Below are 17,379 nucleotides of genomic sequence, written 5' to 3' on the forward strand. Positions count from 1 at the left end.
TTTGACCCCAGTACTCTTTCCTGCCATGGCAGGGGGTCGGACTAGATGATCTGCTCAGGTCCCTTCCAACCCTAGAAACTATGAAACTAAAGGTTCTTTGTACCTATAGACCCAGAAAACACGATTGATGGTAGTTCACTGGATGCAGTGAACCTCAGCTCAGTCCACAAGAAATTATAGCTGTTGGGGAGCATGCATGATATAAAATGGTAGGCTAATAGCATGGAAAAAACCTGTCTTTTCTCTTTAAGTTAAATCACTGGAGAAAGAACTGGCTATGATAGTTTTGTAAGAGACCATAAAAGTTTTGTTTCTGCATAAAAGGGTCTTTCTCGGGGGAATCTTGCTGAACTGTAGAAGTGTCAGGAGATGTTATAAGAGACAGACAAAAAAAAGGAGCAACTTACTTCTTGAAGTCTAATTTTAGTAGAGTTGGGAGAAGTCCTATCACACTGAGTAAATGAGTGGTAATTTTCCTCTTCAGCAGCAGGTGGTGCCATTGCTAAGTCACAAAAAAATACTTGTTCTTGCTGGTCTGCTTCCCTCAGTAAATTCTTCGGTGTAAGAAACAGAACAGAAATCTTAAAATTTCCTTTCATGAAGGCACTCAGATCATTATTTTTTTTAAAATCCTTTAAAATGTTTTAAATGAGCAGTGAGGAACTGCACAGTAGAGCCAAGTCTCACTGTGTCTGTTAGAAGCTGCTACATTACAAAAATTAATCTGCATATCGTTTGCCTGATAAAATGCCAGCCCTTTTGGATTTTTAAAGGGGAACAAATGGTGGGGAAAAATTCAAGCACCAGGGTGAGAGACAAGCACTTAACTGATGCACCCTCCTTCCAGGACCTCTTATTTCGCAACCTGGGATTAAACCTGCAGCACCCATATGAGCTTTCAGGTCTCTGGATAAAAAGTGGGAAAGGGCTTCATTTGTGAACAGTTAAGCCTCAGTCCTTCAGTGAACCCATGTGTGAACCCAGCTGACTTCAAAGCGGCTTCCTGCAGGGGTGGGCTCAGCAAGGAAGCAGCCCCATGCAGCTTGCTGTGGGCCTGGTGCCTCCATGTCTGGAGAAGACAGCCTGTGGCCAGTGTTTTATCTGCTGTCTTCATGGAAGTGTTGCCAACACGCTGTTTACTTTTAACCAGAGAATCCTGGCCTGGCCAACTGTTTCCTCTGGACCTCTCTACAGGTCGAGGGGTTTCATTTAAATGGATGCACATGGGGACAAGGTAATACTTCCTCTGGCCTCCTTGGGTGCATGCCTTGACCACATGGCACATTATGTGGAATGCAGCAATTGGCTGCACTAGGACCATCCAGATGTGTGCTTGGGGCAGATTAAAGCTCCAGGAGGTCTGGATCCAGTCCAGGCCTCCCAAAATAAAAAGGACTTGTGAAGAGGGTTACCAGCCTTACTAATTCTACCTAGTCCTCACAGCAGACTCCAGAAAAGTCTAGAAGTGGGATTCCCAGCTAGAGATCCATGGATACCATGAGTTCTTGGGCCTTTTTGAAGCCTCAGACCCACCCCTTGATGGATCTTCCCTTTATTCAGAAGCTAAATATAGGGGTGGCAATAGGGCCGTCAGGTCACCAGTTGCTCAGGGGCCACAAAAGGATAAATTACACACAGCATGTCCCTCACAGCAAGGCACTCTTCACAGGGAGGCTTGCCATACAGGGCACACCCATGGTATGGAGGTCCCCCAACCCCATCTGATAGGGCAGGCTGCCCATAGACCACATCCTCAACAGTGTAGCAACCCCCTTTATACAGGATCCTGTATATAGTTGGCGCTGCCTCAAGACTTGGCCTCACCTTTGGGAAAACCTCTCCCTGCTGCTATCCAGCTCTGCATTCCTTTAGTTTGCAAATGGCAAATGCACAATTGCTTGTGAAGGGAGTGCTTGTTTTGGGAGCCCCAGCCAACATTGCCAAGAACGCTGCCTTCTCATGGCCTCTGGTTTTTTCCTGGAACGCCATGCAGAATCTCCCCACGTGAGGTTTGGGGGTTTGTCATGAAGAGCAAAAACAAGGTTTTCCAGAAGTCTGGTGCACACATTACCCTAGTCTCTCAAGTAAATGCTGTTAAAATGCCATGGTATTTTGAGGTGGCCCACAGCCTTCAGGCTTACCTTATTGGCAATCACTAAGGTCACCAAGCCTGTTGCTGACTGAATGAGAGATTCAGCCTCTTTGCAGGAAAGGTCTTTAAGTGACTGTCCATTTAGTGATAAGAGTTCATCCCCTGGACTTAGACGACCATCCCTTAGAGAAAAAGAAAAGAAAATACACCCAGGCATAGACACATGATTTTATAGACCTAGGAACAAAATGGCATAATTGGGAAACTTTCTGATGTCTCACCCACTGAAAAACGAAATTAAATCCTTTCTTTCTCCTGACACCTTGCACTTGCTGATCAGGGCTGGCTGAAGGCAGAGCTCCTTTGATGGTTTGACTATAGAAACTTCTTGGTGCCCAAAAAAGTAACATCACTGTTATGCAGTACTATAGAGAACAATATGCTGAATAGGCTGTAAGGGAACCGTGGTCCACAAAGCTCTCCAGTGCTCCTGTGAGGTGGTGTCACTTCTTCCTGGCATTTTTTAAGGGCACTAGATAAAGGATAACATAAACCCCTATGTTATGTGCCAGCTATCATCCTTTTAATCTTGGTTTGCTCTTGCCATTGAGAAGAGTGTGCACAGCCCCAGCTCTTATTTCTAATATCTTTTCCCATTTTGGCAGCTGGATACAAGATGTTTTCTCAACATCGTTGGTTTCCTTTGAAAGTAAGATCTAAAGTGCAGCTAAAGTTAGAAAAATGTATCCTGAAAAACCCACCAAGTCAAATGGACCCAGAATAACCAAGCACGTACCGCACCTGTGGGCAGCGCCTCCAGCAAGCACTTGGCTGACAGTGAAGGCTTTCCCAGGAGAGGTGCAATTTGGACTTCTGGAGACGTGGATCCCCAAGCCCTCACTTCCTGTAGCTATGCAAAGTCTGCAGATGCAGCTGTCCTGGTTCAGGAAGACAAAGATATCAAGGCTTTAGTATGCGAGCCTAAATGTGCGGAGAGTGTTAGTCACATGTAGTTAGACTTTAAAAAAAAGTGCCTACATTTTCTTCTTCCTACTAGAGCCAGTTGATTTTTAGCACAAAAAAACCGGACCAAATTGCAGCTTAGCTGTGGATGAAGAATTGCCTTTATGAATGAGATCTCATACAGTTGTTCTTCATTAGATTGCAATGGCTTCTGATTGCAAGGGGGGATGTTATAATGCTATGCATATGTCCATGGGGGTCTAGAAAGCGGTTGATAGATTTTGACAATAATCAGGATAGATTAATTTTGTCCATGATAATATAAGGAGGAAAGAGGGAAAGGAAAATAATACATTCCAGGAAAGTAGAAGGACAAGGTCAGAGGGGCAAATCAAAGTGCCGTGCAAGAAACCCACACCTGAAACGTCAGCCTTTGGTGTGAAACTGGAGGTCTTGAGGCTGCTCTAACTTATGGGCCAAGTTGTTCCTCAAGTGAACAATTGTTCGCCAAGAAATGAGGGAGCATAAAGTTATACAGTCTTCCCCCTACAACAGCCAGTACTCAGTTTCTCACCAAATGCCAAGGATCAGGGTTGATATAGGTTTTTGGCATAAATGGGTAATAATCACTTGTAGTGTAAGAGTAATACTGTAGCTGTGATAGTCCAGAAATTATGCAAGAGACAAGGATTACTTAGGGTGATATCTTTTATTGGACCAACTAGGTAGTTGGGATTAAGTTAGACAATAAAATATAAACTGTTCCAATAAAAGATGTCACCCTAAGAAATCCTTGCTTCTTGCATAGTAATTACATAAAATCTGATTGACAGTAACAAAAGAATTTAACAGCAACAGAGATGACCATATAGTACTTTCCGTTACCTTTTTAGTTGAGAGTTCATGTCAAAGAACACAACTTGCCCCCATCTTGAGACCACCCACAGCTAATGTGATCTTTTGGTTTAGCAACAACGTAATTCAGTGCCCACCAAAGGGCTTCCACTGACATTCAGTAGGCAAAGGATGGACCTTTACAATGCCTGACAACTGGCTGACCAACTGGATAGGTTTGGTTATGTTTAAGACAGATGAGGTTATGTTATGTTTGGTTATGTTTAAGCCAGTCACGGATGAGGGTCTGGATTTTGGTAATTCTTTCTGCATGCTAGGGTGCTTCCAATTCACAAGTCATCTGTTTGAAATACAGACAAAGGTCTGTTTTCATCTAATTTATTTGTTCTCAACTATTCGTCTTGGAGCATATACATTTATTTTTTCAGTCAAGTTAAACCTCCCGGGAAACTTAAACCTTATACTTGAAATCAGTGGAATTACAGCAGAGCTATGTTTTACCCTCTGTTTAACTGATATAGATTTTGGCACAGGTGGGTCCAGTGAGGTTCAGGCACTAATTCCCCAGAATGACTGTAGTAAAACAAATATTAAAAAATAGCAGCAGATTCCTCCTGCCAGTTGGCCAACTCCCCACAGACAGGGAAAGCCTGTGCAGCTGGGAGTGATAGAGGCTGGGACAGCTAAAGCAGAGAAGCAAGCAAAGCGATGCGGTTCAAAGCAGTACATAACCTGGTTTTTTTTTAATGCCGTATTCATAATTATGTAAAAGGCATGTCTACACAAGCAGGGGCCCAGTCTAGAGAATGCCTCCATGAAGTGCACTGTTCTTATGCCTATTCTTAGTGATAGTCATCAAAATGGGAGTCACATAAATGCCGTAGTGCTGGGGTTGGTATGTGATGAGCTTATGGGCACACATCCAGTGTCACACTGAGGCAGATACATTACTTCATAGCACACCAAGTGAGGGTGGCAGGCAGCACTCCCTAGCATGAAGGAGTAGATATGTCCAAATAAGCCTGTCTTCTATGAACTGTCCATTCAGAGCAAAGGGAACTACTCACATGAGCAGCATTTATCACATGAGTAAGGGCCTGCAGGCTGGGAATCCTAGATACAAAGAGGGTTTATTTTTTCTTCTGGTGGGACAAACTTTTATCCCCCTCAGGTTCCACTCTGTTCCCAGGCACGATGGTGCATAAACACCCCTGCACAAGCACACCCATTAGGCTCTCTGACACCTGCATTTGTCCATGCAAAATTGCCTGGTGTATCTACAAGTCTTACACCCCAGTCCTGTAAGAGAATCATGTCAGTTTTCATTGATTTAATGGGGCTCCGCACAAGTGCAGGTATTGAGCTACCTGGTTTTATTTGCAAGATTAGCACTGAAGATTGTGCATGCTTTGGGTCAGGGACTACGTCTCACTTTGTCTAATGACTAGCACAATGGGAACACCAGCCTAACTGGAAATCCCAGGTACTACTGTAATGTAAGTGGCAAATGATACTAATGAGGCCTGATCTGGGTATTTTTCTGGCCACAATCAGTTAATAGCAGGAATGCTGAAATGGAAGGTAGGTCTCTGTGACAGGAGTCTCATTTTTGGAGTCTCTCCACGCGTGCAACTCCAGACGCCTGCAATGGGTCCACCACCCGCATATTCTCGCCTGCCACGACTTGATCTTGTTTATAAGTAATGAATGATGAAACTTAGCGGGAAGCTGCCCATTTGTACGTGCCCCGATGGCAGGGGGCGCTGTCTGCGGCTCATGTACCTCCCCTGCACCGCAGCCCAAGCCTCACCGATGGTGCTGGAATACTCTCACTAGGGCCATGATACTAGGTCCCAGCCCTTTGTGTGTTCTCAGGGCTCCTCGGTGCCCCTTCTCACTCCTGGGGTCTCTCACAGCCCTGCACTCAGCCCCTTCTGGGGCCATGCCCTCTCTGGGGCCCACGCCGCGCCCCCCCCGCAGCCGTTGCCCTCCCTCCGGGCCTCTACTGTGCTCCTCGCACTTGGGGCTCAGGTGGCCGCAGCCGTGCCTGGCCCCTTGATCTGTCCCTGGGTCCCTTGCCCCACTAGGCAGACATCACCCTCCCAGGCTGGGGTCCGCAACCCCGCACACCGCGCCTCTCCGGCGCAACACCGCACCTCGCCAGCACAAACAGTAGTGCCCTGCTGGCACTGTGCCCCTACTGGGCACCGGGAACCCCAAGCTGCTGGGGAGCCCCCCTGAGGCCTCCTCACTCCCCTACAGCCTCACCCGGTCCTCCGGTGTAACTGTAACCGAAACGCAAGCCACCTGGCTTCAACATAAACATGGAGCCTCCTGCTCATAACATAAACTCCAACCCCCGCTAGGGCTCGCAACCATACCTCCCTTTATGGTGCTCTCATCCCCAGCATCATCGCAGCCGGTCTGCAAGGTAAGGCTGCAACCCCCAACCCAGGCTGCTCAACTCTGCCACAGAGCGCTTGCTCCTGCAGCAGTCAGAAGAGTACTACTACTGGGCCCAGGCCTGAGCTGTTATAAAGGGCCCGGCCCTGCCCCCTTCCGGTCACCTGACCTATCTGGTTGCTGCGGCAACCTGCACCTGAGCTGCCTCTGGTGATTGGCAGCTCTTTAACTCCCTATCAGTCACAGGTCATCTCCCTAATCCTGTGACAGTCTCCTCTGGACTTTATTAAAAAAGGTTGAGGGAGCAGTTATAATTTTTCTTGAAGTCCTTTTGCACTTTACCAGGCTTGGTTACATTTCAGCTAAGCTCTGCCTGTCAGTCACATTTGGAAATGAATGCATGTGAATTATAGAAAAAAATATGGGGCTGGAGGGACTTTTGGTTAAATATACATGTGCTGTCAGCCTCTGCACTTTTTGAGTACTGGATATAGCTCAGTATAGTTACATCCAAGTTATTGCAACATGACATAAAATTAATGAAAGCTGATCTTAAAAAAAACAAAAAACACTGGACTAACTAGTGCACCGTTCGCCAACATTTGGGGGGTGAGGGGAGGGGGCTTTGTTCCTTAATGTCTTTGACTTCCTGTCACATTTATTATTTTGTAAGTAAAAATGCTGATGGTGCTTCCAAGAACAGAGGAGTGAGTTGTTTTGCCCTTTTCTTTAATGTATCTTGTTTTTATTAGGTGATGTGGCTCCAGGTCTGGCAAACATAAAGTGCTTGTTAAAATGAAGTTGGCAGGTTCACTGGGTGGGCAGGTGGGTTCCTTCTAGGTCATGCAGACCTAGTCATTACTGGAATATACGTTTCATGCACGCTTGCTGCCAATGAATAAAACTGTTTCACTTGTAGATCGTCTTGCAGCACACAGCTTAATAAAGCTGGTGATGCCTGATTTTGCATCTGTTCAAATTTTATTGACCCTGGACATGAAAGCAGACCAATGTCAGAAAGAGCTGCATTTCTGCAACACATCTCAGTTTGAAAGAAAGACTTAGATCACAGGTATATCTCAAGACCTTGCTGAATGCATCTGTGCACATCTGAGATCCAGTTATTCCTATGTGTATTTCATTTTGGAAATGGAGTTTGCAACTGTATACCAACTTTTGTCCGTTCTCCTCTTGCCAAACTCACAATATCCAAATATGTTTTTATCTTTGCCATTTACAAGATTGCCTTTTCCGTCATGGTCTCATTAGACAGTTCTCACTGAAAGTCCCATCTAGAAACATCTCGTTCCAGATGTTGTTTTGAAGCAAGTGTAACCATGGCATCAGTGGAAAACTGAAAAACTTTTGTGCGCCTCTAACATTACTCACAGTAGTTAGATTGTCTGAAATTAAGTACATTGCTGCATAAGGGTAGTTCAAGTAAGGTCTCTGAATCCGTTAACTAAGCAGATGACACTAACCTGACTGACTGTTTTAAAAAACCCCAAAAACAACAGTACAATAGTGAGCTCAAATATTAGGCTTCTCTAGCCTGCTGCATATTAAAAAAAGCTGTGGTTTCTCAGTCACATATTTAAAGGACATAGCCTGTTTGAATTTTCTTTGAGAAATATTTCCTGCTGTGGCAGCTCTGACAGGATCTTTGTGGGTGTAAATCAGCAGACCTCCATTGATTTTGACACAGACCAGCTGAGGATCTGGCCTTTTAAAAACATTTAGGGAAAATGTCATTTATTTTCTCAGCAGCTGCCTGCAAATTCCCTTTGCAATTAATAAAGACAGTGGCTGGTACCTGTGAAAAATTCATGGGCTAGTGGCACGGTGCCATTGGAGAGGGCTACTCCAACCCTCTCTACCAGCTTGTCTCCAATTTTTTTCTTCTTTTCTCCTGGTGGTGGAATTAGGAGAGCACAGGTAAGTGAAGTAATTGGATAATGCAGCAGGTGGCAGGGGGTTCGAGTTCCCACAGAAAAGCAAGTCTGTGTCTTGTTGATGGACACACAGGTGTTTAAATAGAGCAAGCAGTATAAATACACTCTTCTATCCCTCAGCTAGCCTGAGCAATGTTTTTTATTTATTCATTTATTGCTGGAAACCTGTGTCCTATGTCCCACCTGTTGCAGCACATACTTACTTCATATGACACCCTGCATCTCAACATGTTCCAGCTTGCTGGAGGGATAACACGCCTCTGATTTCATGATCAGGAAGGAAGGAGGAAGAACAAAAGATGGAGAGAGAGAGACTTAATGGGAAAAGGGAAGGAATAAATAGCTGTCTGGATGAACACAGTCTCCCTCCCAGTTTTTGCTTGATCCTGCAGGCTTGCCATAGTCTTGTGTTTGAGACATTACAGTCTGCTGCTATGGCAATTGTCCTGCCACAAATGGGCCAAATACTCCTTCTCTTTTGAACGGGAAATTAATAAAAATGCATGATGCTGATGAAAAGAAAATGACTTGTTTTTCCTTTTGTAGGTGGGGCCCTGTGGAAGTGTCAGTATGGCTCTGGAGCCGTGCAGGGACCTATGATCCACTGGCAAACCTGCATCTCCAGCCTATGGAATATGGGGTAATCGTAAAGAAAACCTGTCACAGAGTATAATCCCTGATCCTGGACGCCTCCAGTTTTCCTGTCATCACTTGTATTTTTACAGGGTTTGGGTGTTGCCTGCTGTTCCCTATAATGATATGATGCTGGGTGGTGGGTGGAAGAGCAGATGCAGTTCATAAGGCAGAGCTGTGAGACAGCTCAAAGCTAGAGGACTATGGCTGTCAAGTTCTTCAGTTTCCAGAGGAACGTGCCAGCTAAAAGACAATGTTCCAGGGTCCCGTCTACTCCTCCGCACAATTGGTTTTGTCTTTCCTAACAGCCCTGCCGTATAGGCTCTATTGCCCACCATTACCTTTGGGTCTGTGCATCAAGCCCTGGTCACACTTTCTGTTTTTTCCCTGCCGGGCCACTTACATTTACTGCAGGATTGATCAGGATCATTAAGGCCGAGACGGAGATGTTGTATTTACCCAACAACCTCGTCTCGAATGCATAAGACAGTAAGGAAGCTACAAGTGAAAGGAGAGGAGTCAGAGCGGGGCATTCTTTCCGAGTGACCGTCTCCCTCGGGGTAAGTTGTTTACTTCCTTGGTTTGATATTTCTAGCGGAGGTGAGAATAAGGACACATGTTGTTCTTGCATATTGCTTTCATAAAGCACCAACCAGATGGTGAGAGTCTAAAAATTTTCCAGGAGATGGTGCTTCGGCAGTTCAGCCATGACACCCCTCCATTTCTTTTGCCTGGCTCCCTCATTGCTCCTGCCTAGCTCTTTCTCCCCCTCCACTCACTTTCATTTTCAGAGTGTCTAGTCTCAAGTTTCCCATTTTCCCATCTTCTGTTCTCTTTTCCCTCTCCTCATGATCCTACATTTCCCCCATTCCTTCTTTCTTTCCCCCTTATGAGCTTCTCCATTTTTCCTTCTCTCCTTTCCCTGAAAAAATGGCACTATTCACCTTCTCAGTATGTTCTGCCTCATGTCTCCTCCTTTCCCAGCCTCTGCACAATATGAGAGAGGCCTTCATGTGAGCAGAGGTATCTGGAAACTGCATAAAAACCAAGAGAATCAGCCAGCGGTGATGGTAAAGCAGCCGACAAATAAGTTGAGAGATACATCTAGAACATATAACAGCTACATTTGGGCAGGGTATAATGAGAGGCTGTATAAGCATGAGTCTCAAGTGCCACACGTAAATTAATACATTGCATGGACCTAAGATTACCTATTATGTGTTCTTGGAATAAGAGAATTTCTGTTGCAGGGGCGATCAACCTCTGGCCTGCATGCCAGATTTGGCTTCTGGCGCAGTGTCATCCAGCTCATAGGGTTCCCTACACATCCTTTGGGAGCACCATGGGCCCTGGCCTTGCACAATAGATCAGGTGCACAGGACAGGAAGCGATCCCAGCACACAGGGTGGGTAGAGGTGGTGCAGGGCCCTGGAGCCTGATCCCTGTATACAGGACTGGGTAAGAGATGGCTCCGGGAGGAGATGGTGCAGGACCCTGGAGCCTGAACCCAGTGGGATGGGGGCAGTGCAGGGCCCTGGGGCATGATCCTGGTGTGCAGGGTCCGACCTGGCCTGCAGACCAGCCCTGCACCACTCGTTTTGGCCATGAGGCCAAAAGGTTGAGGCTACTGTTCTAATGCATGCATGCTGAGGCAACTGGCATAACATTGCCTTTGAATCCTTGTTGTTTTCCTGAATGTTATGAATTCCAAGAGAAATAGTTAAGAAAATAAAACATCCCCTTACTTTTACCATATTTGCTTCTGAAATTTGTATGAAATTTAAAATCAGGATTACCGGTTGATTATGCTGATGCATGTATATAGACTTTCTCATCACAGGGACAGTAACACTAGGCCAGTCAGCTTCCTGCTCGCTTTTCAGTTTCACTTTCAGGTTCTCATGCATTTGCACAATGCTGCACTGTTGCGTCCTGAATGCTCCAAGGCAATGTTTGGTTAAAAAAAAAATATTCCATTGGAATAAAAAATAAATAGAAAAGTTTTTGTTGGGCTTTGGTATTAAAAATCTTTGACTTAGTAAATGTAAATGTTGGGGTCAATGGTAAACCCCTTATGCTAGAGACAGAAAAATCCATATTAGGTCAGAAGTCCTTCTTCCCTTCGTGACTGGTCTCTGCTATACTATTAGTTTCCAGTGTTCAACTCGACAATGTTCCTTTAAATCATAAGTTCACTATTCCGTTGGTCTAGTTGTTGTTTGTACTGAATATAATAAGCCACTGTATCGCTGCCAAGAGGCCATTCTGAAATGTCCTTGTTCCTCTTGTTCTACCTCAGCCCTCTTTCCCCCCCATCATTTCCTTTCCTTTGTTGATTTCTCGAGGCCAGGTCACTGTCCCTTGAGCCACTGCACTTTATGTATTAGTAGTGCTGAATGGTCACAAACCACCCACTAGGATTTCCTTCCTAAATCGTTTAATTCCACCGTGCATAGAAGGAGGAATTGAGCGTGTGAGAGGTCAAAACAGCCCATCTCCCCAGCTCCTCCAACCTGGCAGCACCGCAAGAAAACACTGAAGATACCCTCAGCTACCACCAGTCTGAGGACTGAGGTGAATCCCTTGCCTCTTGAATACAATCCAGAGTGCTCCAGATAACACTAAACTCCTCTTCCCAGCTATGTGGTTAAAAAAAAAAATACAAAGATTTATTTTAGCAATATAGGGAATATGGAAGCATTTTCATTTACCCTGTTCCAAATGAACCACTTTTCATTTTCCAGCTTTCCAATAGAGACATTTCATATGTGTATGGAGGCATATCATTGTAGCACAATTTGTCTCAGAGACATCTTAGAACACAGGCTGAGGCTAACTACAGAAACCGCTACTGCAACCCAGGAGCATCTAGATGGGGGCTGGTCAAGTGACAGCCTGCAGGATGCATCCACCCCCCAAGGGTTTAACGTGCAGCCTGCAGGCTTCTTCCTGTTCATCAGTGATATAAGATACAGGTGTCTGGCTGAATATGAACCTCAGCCGACCAGTTTCAATGGTACGAATCCTCACAGCGGGTAGGGGGAAAGTTGTGAATTTGTCTAGTAGTCACGTTTATGAAAAAAGGATAACACTCTCCCGATGACTTATTTTATAATAGTACGCATGTTGGCATGGGAATGATCCGATACTACCTCCCACCTAAATCCTGTTCATTTCTCATTGGTGTTTCTTTATGTCATGGTCAGAAAAGTAATAGACTAATGGAGTTTCCTAATATAATCATGCACCCCTACCGTCGCAAGTTTGGCAGTGAACAAAGTGTCTCTTGGTGAGAAGACTGTCCCTCTGATTTAATCCACACACATTAACTAGAGAATTTCTGCAACTAACCATGGAGTTGAAAAGGGAGTCCTATGTTCTGGGACTGGGAGACAATCATTGACTCCTTTCTTCTAATTGTTGCCTTGAGCTCCCTGATGCATGTTGCACAACGGAGTTTGATGTGTCAAACCTGTGTCACATAGAGAGGATGTACAAATTCCTTCCTATACTATCATACAGCCTCAGCGAGGTGAAAAAGAGGAATACCAAGGCAAGGAATGCCAACAACTCTCCTATGAAAGGACAGATGAAGACCAGACTGAGTCGTCATTCTGAGGTATATACAGAAGATTAAAAATGACCTCCTGAGGATGATGATATTCCTACTGGAGCTCCAGAAAAATGTTAGTGTTACTGGTCTTCAGATGCACTAGCTAACTAGACTGCTCTGTCCTGTCTGAAATGTCTTTGGTAAGATGCTGACAAGGAATATGTGGGTTGCCAATGTGATAGGTATGGGAAATCGGGGCATTCTGCGAGCCTATGAGCAAGGGATCTTACACTACCTGACAAGAGGAAAGGACTGTGACCGGGAAGGGAAGACAGCAAAGAATGTACTGGCAGCCCAAGAGGCCAACCTCCCCCCACTTGCACACCATGGTGGTTTCTCCGTGGGAGAAGTGATGTGGTTTGACAGAGCTCCAGTGCATCTTTTGGGACTGGCTCTCTTTCAGCCCTTATTTTACCTTGTATCAGAATGCAGGAGACTCTCTGGTTCATGTCCTTATATTGTGGCTGCATTTTGAGGCTGAAATGGTTTTTATTCACCATATTCTCCTTGTGGCTCTCTAGCCTGCAAGCTGTGATCATTAGGAAGAGACTCAAACTACAAGGAGTAAATCTGGAACTGCATAGGGAACCCGTCAGGTTAGTGGGTGCTGAGATGTGGAATTCTGGTTTGCTCCCATCTCTGAGGAAGGTATGAAAAAAACTAACGGAAGGACGATTTCAGACAGAAGAATCCATGCCCACATGTAGATCAATATTTGAGCTACTGAAATTGTGGAAGAAATTTACTGCAAGCATTGAAAGTGTAATTACTCAGATTGACAAATGGCCAGAGCACTGGAGTCTAAACATTTTCTCTTGATAAAAATAACATCAGATTTTTACTGACCAGGTGTCACTTTCATCTCTCTCAAGAAGGTGGCGCATCTAGGAGTACAGACAGGCAGCTGGGTTATCCCTCTATAGATGCACCCAGTTTAGTCTTGCTTTGCTTATGAGATCTCACAAGATCCCTGCTTAAAACTCATCTGTACTACAATGCCAGCTTTGTACTATGACAGCTGAGCTGCTGCATTCCAGGTAGGGTGCACCTGCTGTGCTGCTGCACCAGATACGGCCTAGCATTCCTCTGACTTCAATGGACCATCAGTCATCAGCAGGCAGAGAGAGGCAAGTGGGGAGAGGCAGAGTGTAACATATTTTTGTGCTGTTTATACAGCGCTGGAATGCCGCTGGCTCACAGACCCTGCAAATCTGACTGCAGCCCTGTGTCTCCTGAGAAACATTAGCAAATCTATCCATGAAAACTTTGAAACAGAAAATAAACGATAGTCCTCGCACTGCCTACCTTGATGAATAACTGTTTTCTCATGTTCTTGCAGTTCTTGCTCACAGCAGCCTTGCATTGGACCACATCTGAGAGTGCCAGAGGCTCAGGCATGTTGCCATCCATGTCTGATCCGCACAGCAGTTGGGGTCTAGAGTAAATGCCAATTCCCTCTTGACCCCAGCTGGTCGACATCTCAAAGGGATCAGGGCATTTCTCATCAGGGCTGGACCCATCATCACTGTTCTTGGAGTTGCAAAGGATGAGGGATCTTGAAAGTGAACGTAACCTTTTTGCTTTCCTGCTCCCAGCATTGCTCTTTCGATCCATCTTCAGGGAGCTGTTGACGCTGCCTTTTTTCCTCTCGTGCTCCCATTTATGCGGCATGACAGTTTCAATAACTTCTTCTGGTCTTCAGCAGCTAAAATATCCTTCAGGAAAGGAAATATGAAAAGTGAGCTATAATAAGCCCCCAGTTTTCCCCGCCCCCCCCACACACACACTAATAATCTACAGCACGGAAAAGTCATGATGAACAAACGGAGTCAACAGAGCCTTTCAGTCCGCTAACAACCACATGCTATCTCGTGACTGGCTCATTCCATTTCTGTGCGGTGCTGTAGTAAATTCTCCTTTCATTCACCTTTTCATTCTCTTCCCAGGCACTCCCAGCACAATGGAGTGCTTTTAACAAATATTTTGGGCCCTTCTATTGAGTTGCTTCTTCCTGGCTTCTGCTGAATTTGCATGCTGGATTCCCAAATTGGAAAGCAGATACACAAGATCATTATTCTAACGCTATTCAGAGACAGAAATTCCTCTTGAAGTCTGATTCCTGAAACTACTGTCATTCAGACAGGATTAATTAAATTATTGAGGTTAAATTCTTTCCCTGACGCATCTGATTTGCAAGTGGTTTAGCAAAAGTAGATCTTGGCCATGAGTAAGGTAGGAATGACAGGCTGGTGTTAAAATCATACCTTTGCAGCATGAACTTCACTTAAAAGACCCTGCATTAGAGAGAGCTCTATTACAGCACTTTAGCTATGAATGCCTGATTAAGGATTGAACCTCATAAAAGAATATAGCTCCACTGTACCAGGGCAAAAACAGCCTATTAAAGAAATGATTTGTTTCAGTGTATGCATGGGGAATCAAAATAAAACATAGAAGAAATACCCTGGGTTAAAAATGTAACATAAAAGGTGTAGGGCTTTATAAAAATGATTATTGAATAGAGGAATAGGCCTGTTAGAATAATAAGGTAGAGCTGGTGGAAAAATGTTCACTGGAACAGTTTTCTGTTGGAAAATGCAGTTTCACTGAAATTGAAATATTTAGCAGGAACGTGTCAGTTTTGGAAACCTTTTGATCAGAGAACTTTGAAAGGAATTGTCTTAACTTTTCATTTCATTTTTGCACAGTACAAATTGATGTGATATTGAACTATTCATTTGATATAATTAACAGCATATATTTAATATTCTTTATTAATGTTTTACCTTTCAAAGCTAAAGGATTTGACATTATCAGTCTGAAATGTTTTGATCCTCCTGAATTGACAATGCTTGAAATTTCCATTTTTCCATATGTTCTTAGCCTATTTTATACCTCAAGTAAAAACAAATTTGAAAAGAATAGAAATTCCATTTTAATAAAAGATTATGTGATTGATAGTATTTTTTTCCATTGCATTATCTCCTTTTGGGGTCTGTTCCTCTTAATTTATGAGCCAAGAATACTGTAGAATATTATGCATTAAATAGCAAAACATGTAGAACTGAAACATTTTTAGAGATATGTTTGACACATATAATAGATATAATAGATAAATTAGACTGATTGATCACGTGATTACTAGTTACACAGAGAACTACCCAATTCTTGTTTGCAGTCAAGGCAATAGGCTTTCTGCTGACAACTCGAAACATGTACAAATTTGCAGGTATAAGGTGCAGCCAGAAAAGGAAGTCCAGCCATCTGAAAATTCAGGCCTAAACAAAATCTACCCCATCACCTTAGTGTCACAGGACTATGTTCCATCCCCTGTGCAAATACTCATCAAACTCAAATGAAATGCCAAGGAGAAAAAGGAACAAAATGTGCAGTAAAGTACCTGACCGAGAGTGCTAAATGACAGGAAAAAAGCTGGAGGAATACAAGTGCGGTGTACATTGAGGTTCATTTGACTTTGTAAAAGAAGAACAACACACAGACTTCTTAGGAGAAGCAGAGGTCCTCTTTTCCACTGGTGAGAAGCATCTTAATATGTACGATGTCTTGAAGAGGGTGAGACATTTTGGTAGGTAATATTCTCACAAATTTCCAGGACAATATTCGTTATCAAGCTTTCTGCTCCATAGCGCCTTTTATCTGAAAGGATCTCCAAATACTTACACACTGAGCACTTGAGCTGATTAGAAATTTTCTAACAGAACATTTTTCTGTTAAAAATGCTGACCCATCACATTCAAAATGTTCTGTAAGGCTGTAAGTGAAACGAAACCAGACAGGTTTCCTGTCAAGTCACCTGCCTGCCTCCTTGACTCCTTGGCAATCCAGGCTCCTAGACTCTAGGCTTCCTGGCAACTCAGCTGGTAAGGAGATGAGGTTTTCTAGGCTTTGTGGTTCTTCAGGCTTCCAATTTGCCTGTTTTCTGGAAAATCAGTTGTGCACTGCCATGAAGCTGAGAATCACAGCTGTGAAGAAAGCACTCAACAGCCTGTCCTAGTATAATGCTGCATCTGCTAGGCCTGCAAGACATACACAGTTCACTTCCTCTTGTTTTTTTCTTGGAGATCTTTTTTCCCTAGGAATAACCCCAGTTCCTGACTCTTCTGTTGCTTATGGTTTTTTGAGAAACCAGTTAAGAACTTCAGCCCAGTCCATGTTCAATGGTGAGCAACCTGAGACTGAAAAGAATGAACCAGCAGCTGCCTGGGAAAAATAGGAGTAAGAGCCAAAGGTACTTCCTAGTTAGTGATTGTGGCAGGGCACTGTTTGTGCCTGACCCTTTAAGACCTGGGGCCAAGCAGCCAGCAGGTGCTTAATTGCGGCAGCCATTTTAGAGCTCTGACTGCCCATATAAACAGGGCATTTTGATGCTGGCTGGTGGTACAGCAACATCACCTGGCTGTGAGGCTTTGTGGAACACTCTGGAGGTAAGGGAGGAGCTGTAGGGGATGGTCAGGAGGCTCCTGATCCTGGGCCTGGGCCTGACCTAAAACTGCACCCTGCCAGGAGTGGGTAGCCTGGTGGGGCTCTCAGTAGTGTGGGAGCCCCCAGGAAATACCAGGCCAGTTACCACCCTGGTGAAAGGCAGGTTGGGGCACCTTAACCCCAGCTCCCACAACCAGGTGGGTTACCCCCTTTTATGGTCTGGAAGGTGGACCCCAGCGGGTTCCCCCTTGTACAATCTGGAAGGTGGACCCCAGCAAGAGAGTGGAGCTATAGACTCAGAAACCTGCCTTGACATCCCCTGACTGGTCAATGCTGGGGCCAGGCCCAGAAGGGTCGAAGAGCCCGTGGCCCACTGCAAGGGATGCCCAGAGCTGGGAGCCTGGGGTTCTGACTGGCCTGGAGGT

The 17,379-nt window shown here is 44.7% G+C and overlaps 1 protein-coding gene across 1 annotated transcript in view; it reads right to left on the bottom strand.

Moving 5' to 3' along the window:
- The window catches only part of IL16 (interleukin 16), an 83,399-nt gene that overhangs the window by 44,945 nt on the left and 21,075 nt on the right, over positions 1-17,379 (bottom strand). The window contains exons 3-6 of the mRNA XM_019533701.1: positions 13,817-14,226; positions 2,894-3,030; positions 2,142-2,274; positions 408-554 (exon numbers count right to left, since the gene is read on the bottom strand). Coding sequence (XP_019389246.1) covers positions 408-554; positions 2,142-2,274; positions 2,894-3,030; positions 13,817-14,182 — 783 coding nt within the window. The 5' untranslated portion in view covers positions 14,183-14,226. The remainder of the gene's footprint in view (positions 1-407; positions 555-2,141; positions 2,275-2,893; positions 3,031-13,816; positions 14,227-17,379) is intronic.

The sequence above is a fragment of the Crocodylus porosus genome, unplaced genomic scaffold (assembly GCF_001723895.1).
Source record: "Crocodylus porosus isolate Cpor-Errol unplaced genomic scaffold, CroPor_comp1, whole genome shotgun sequence".
Taxonomy (NCBI): Eukaryota; Metazoa; Chordata; order Crocodylia; family Crocodylidae; genus Crocodylus; species Crocodylus porosus.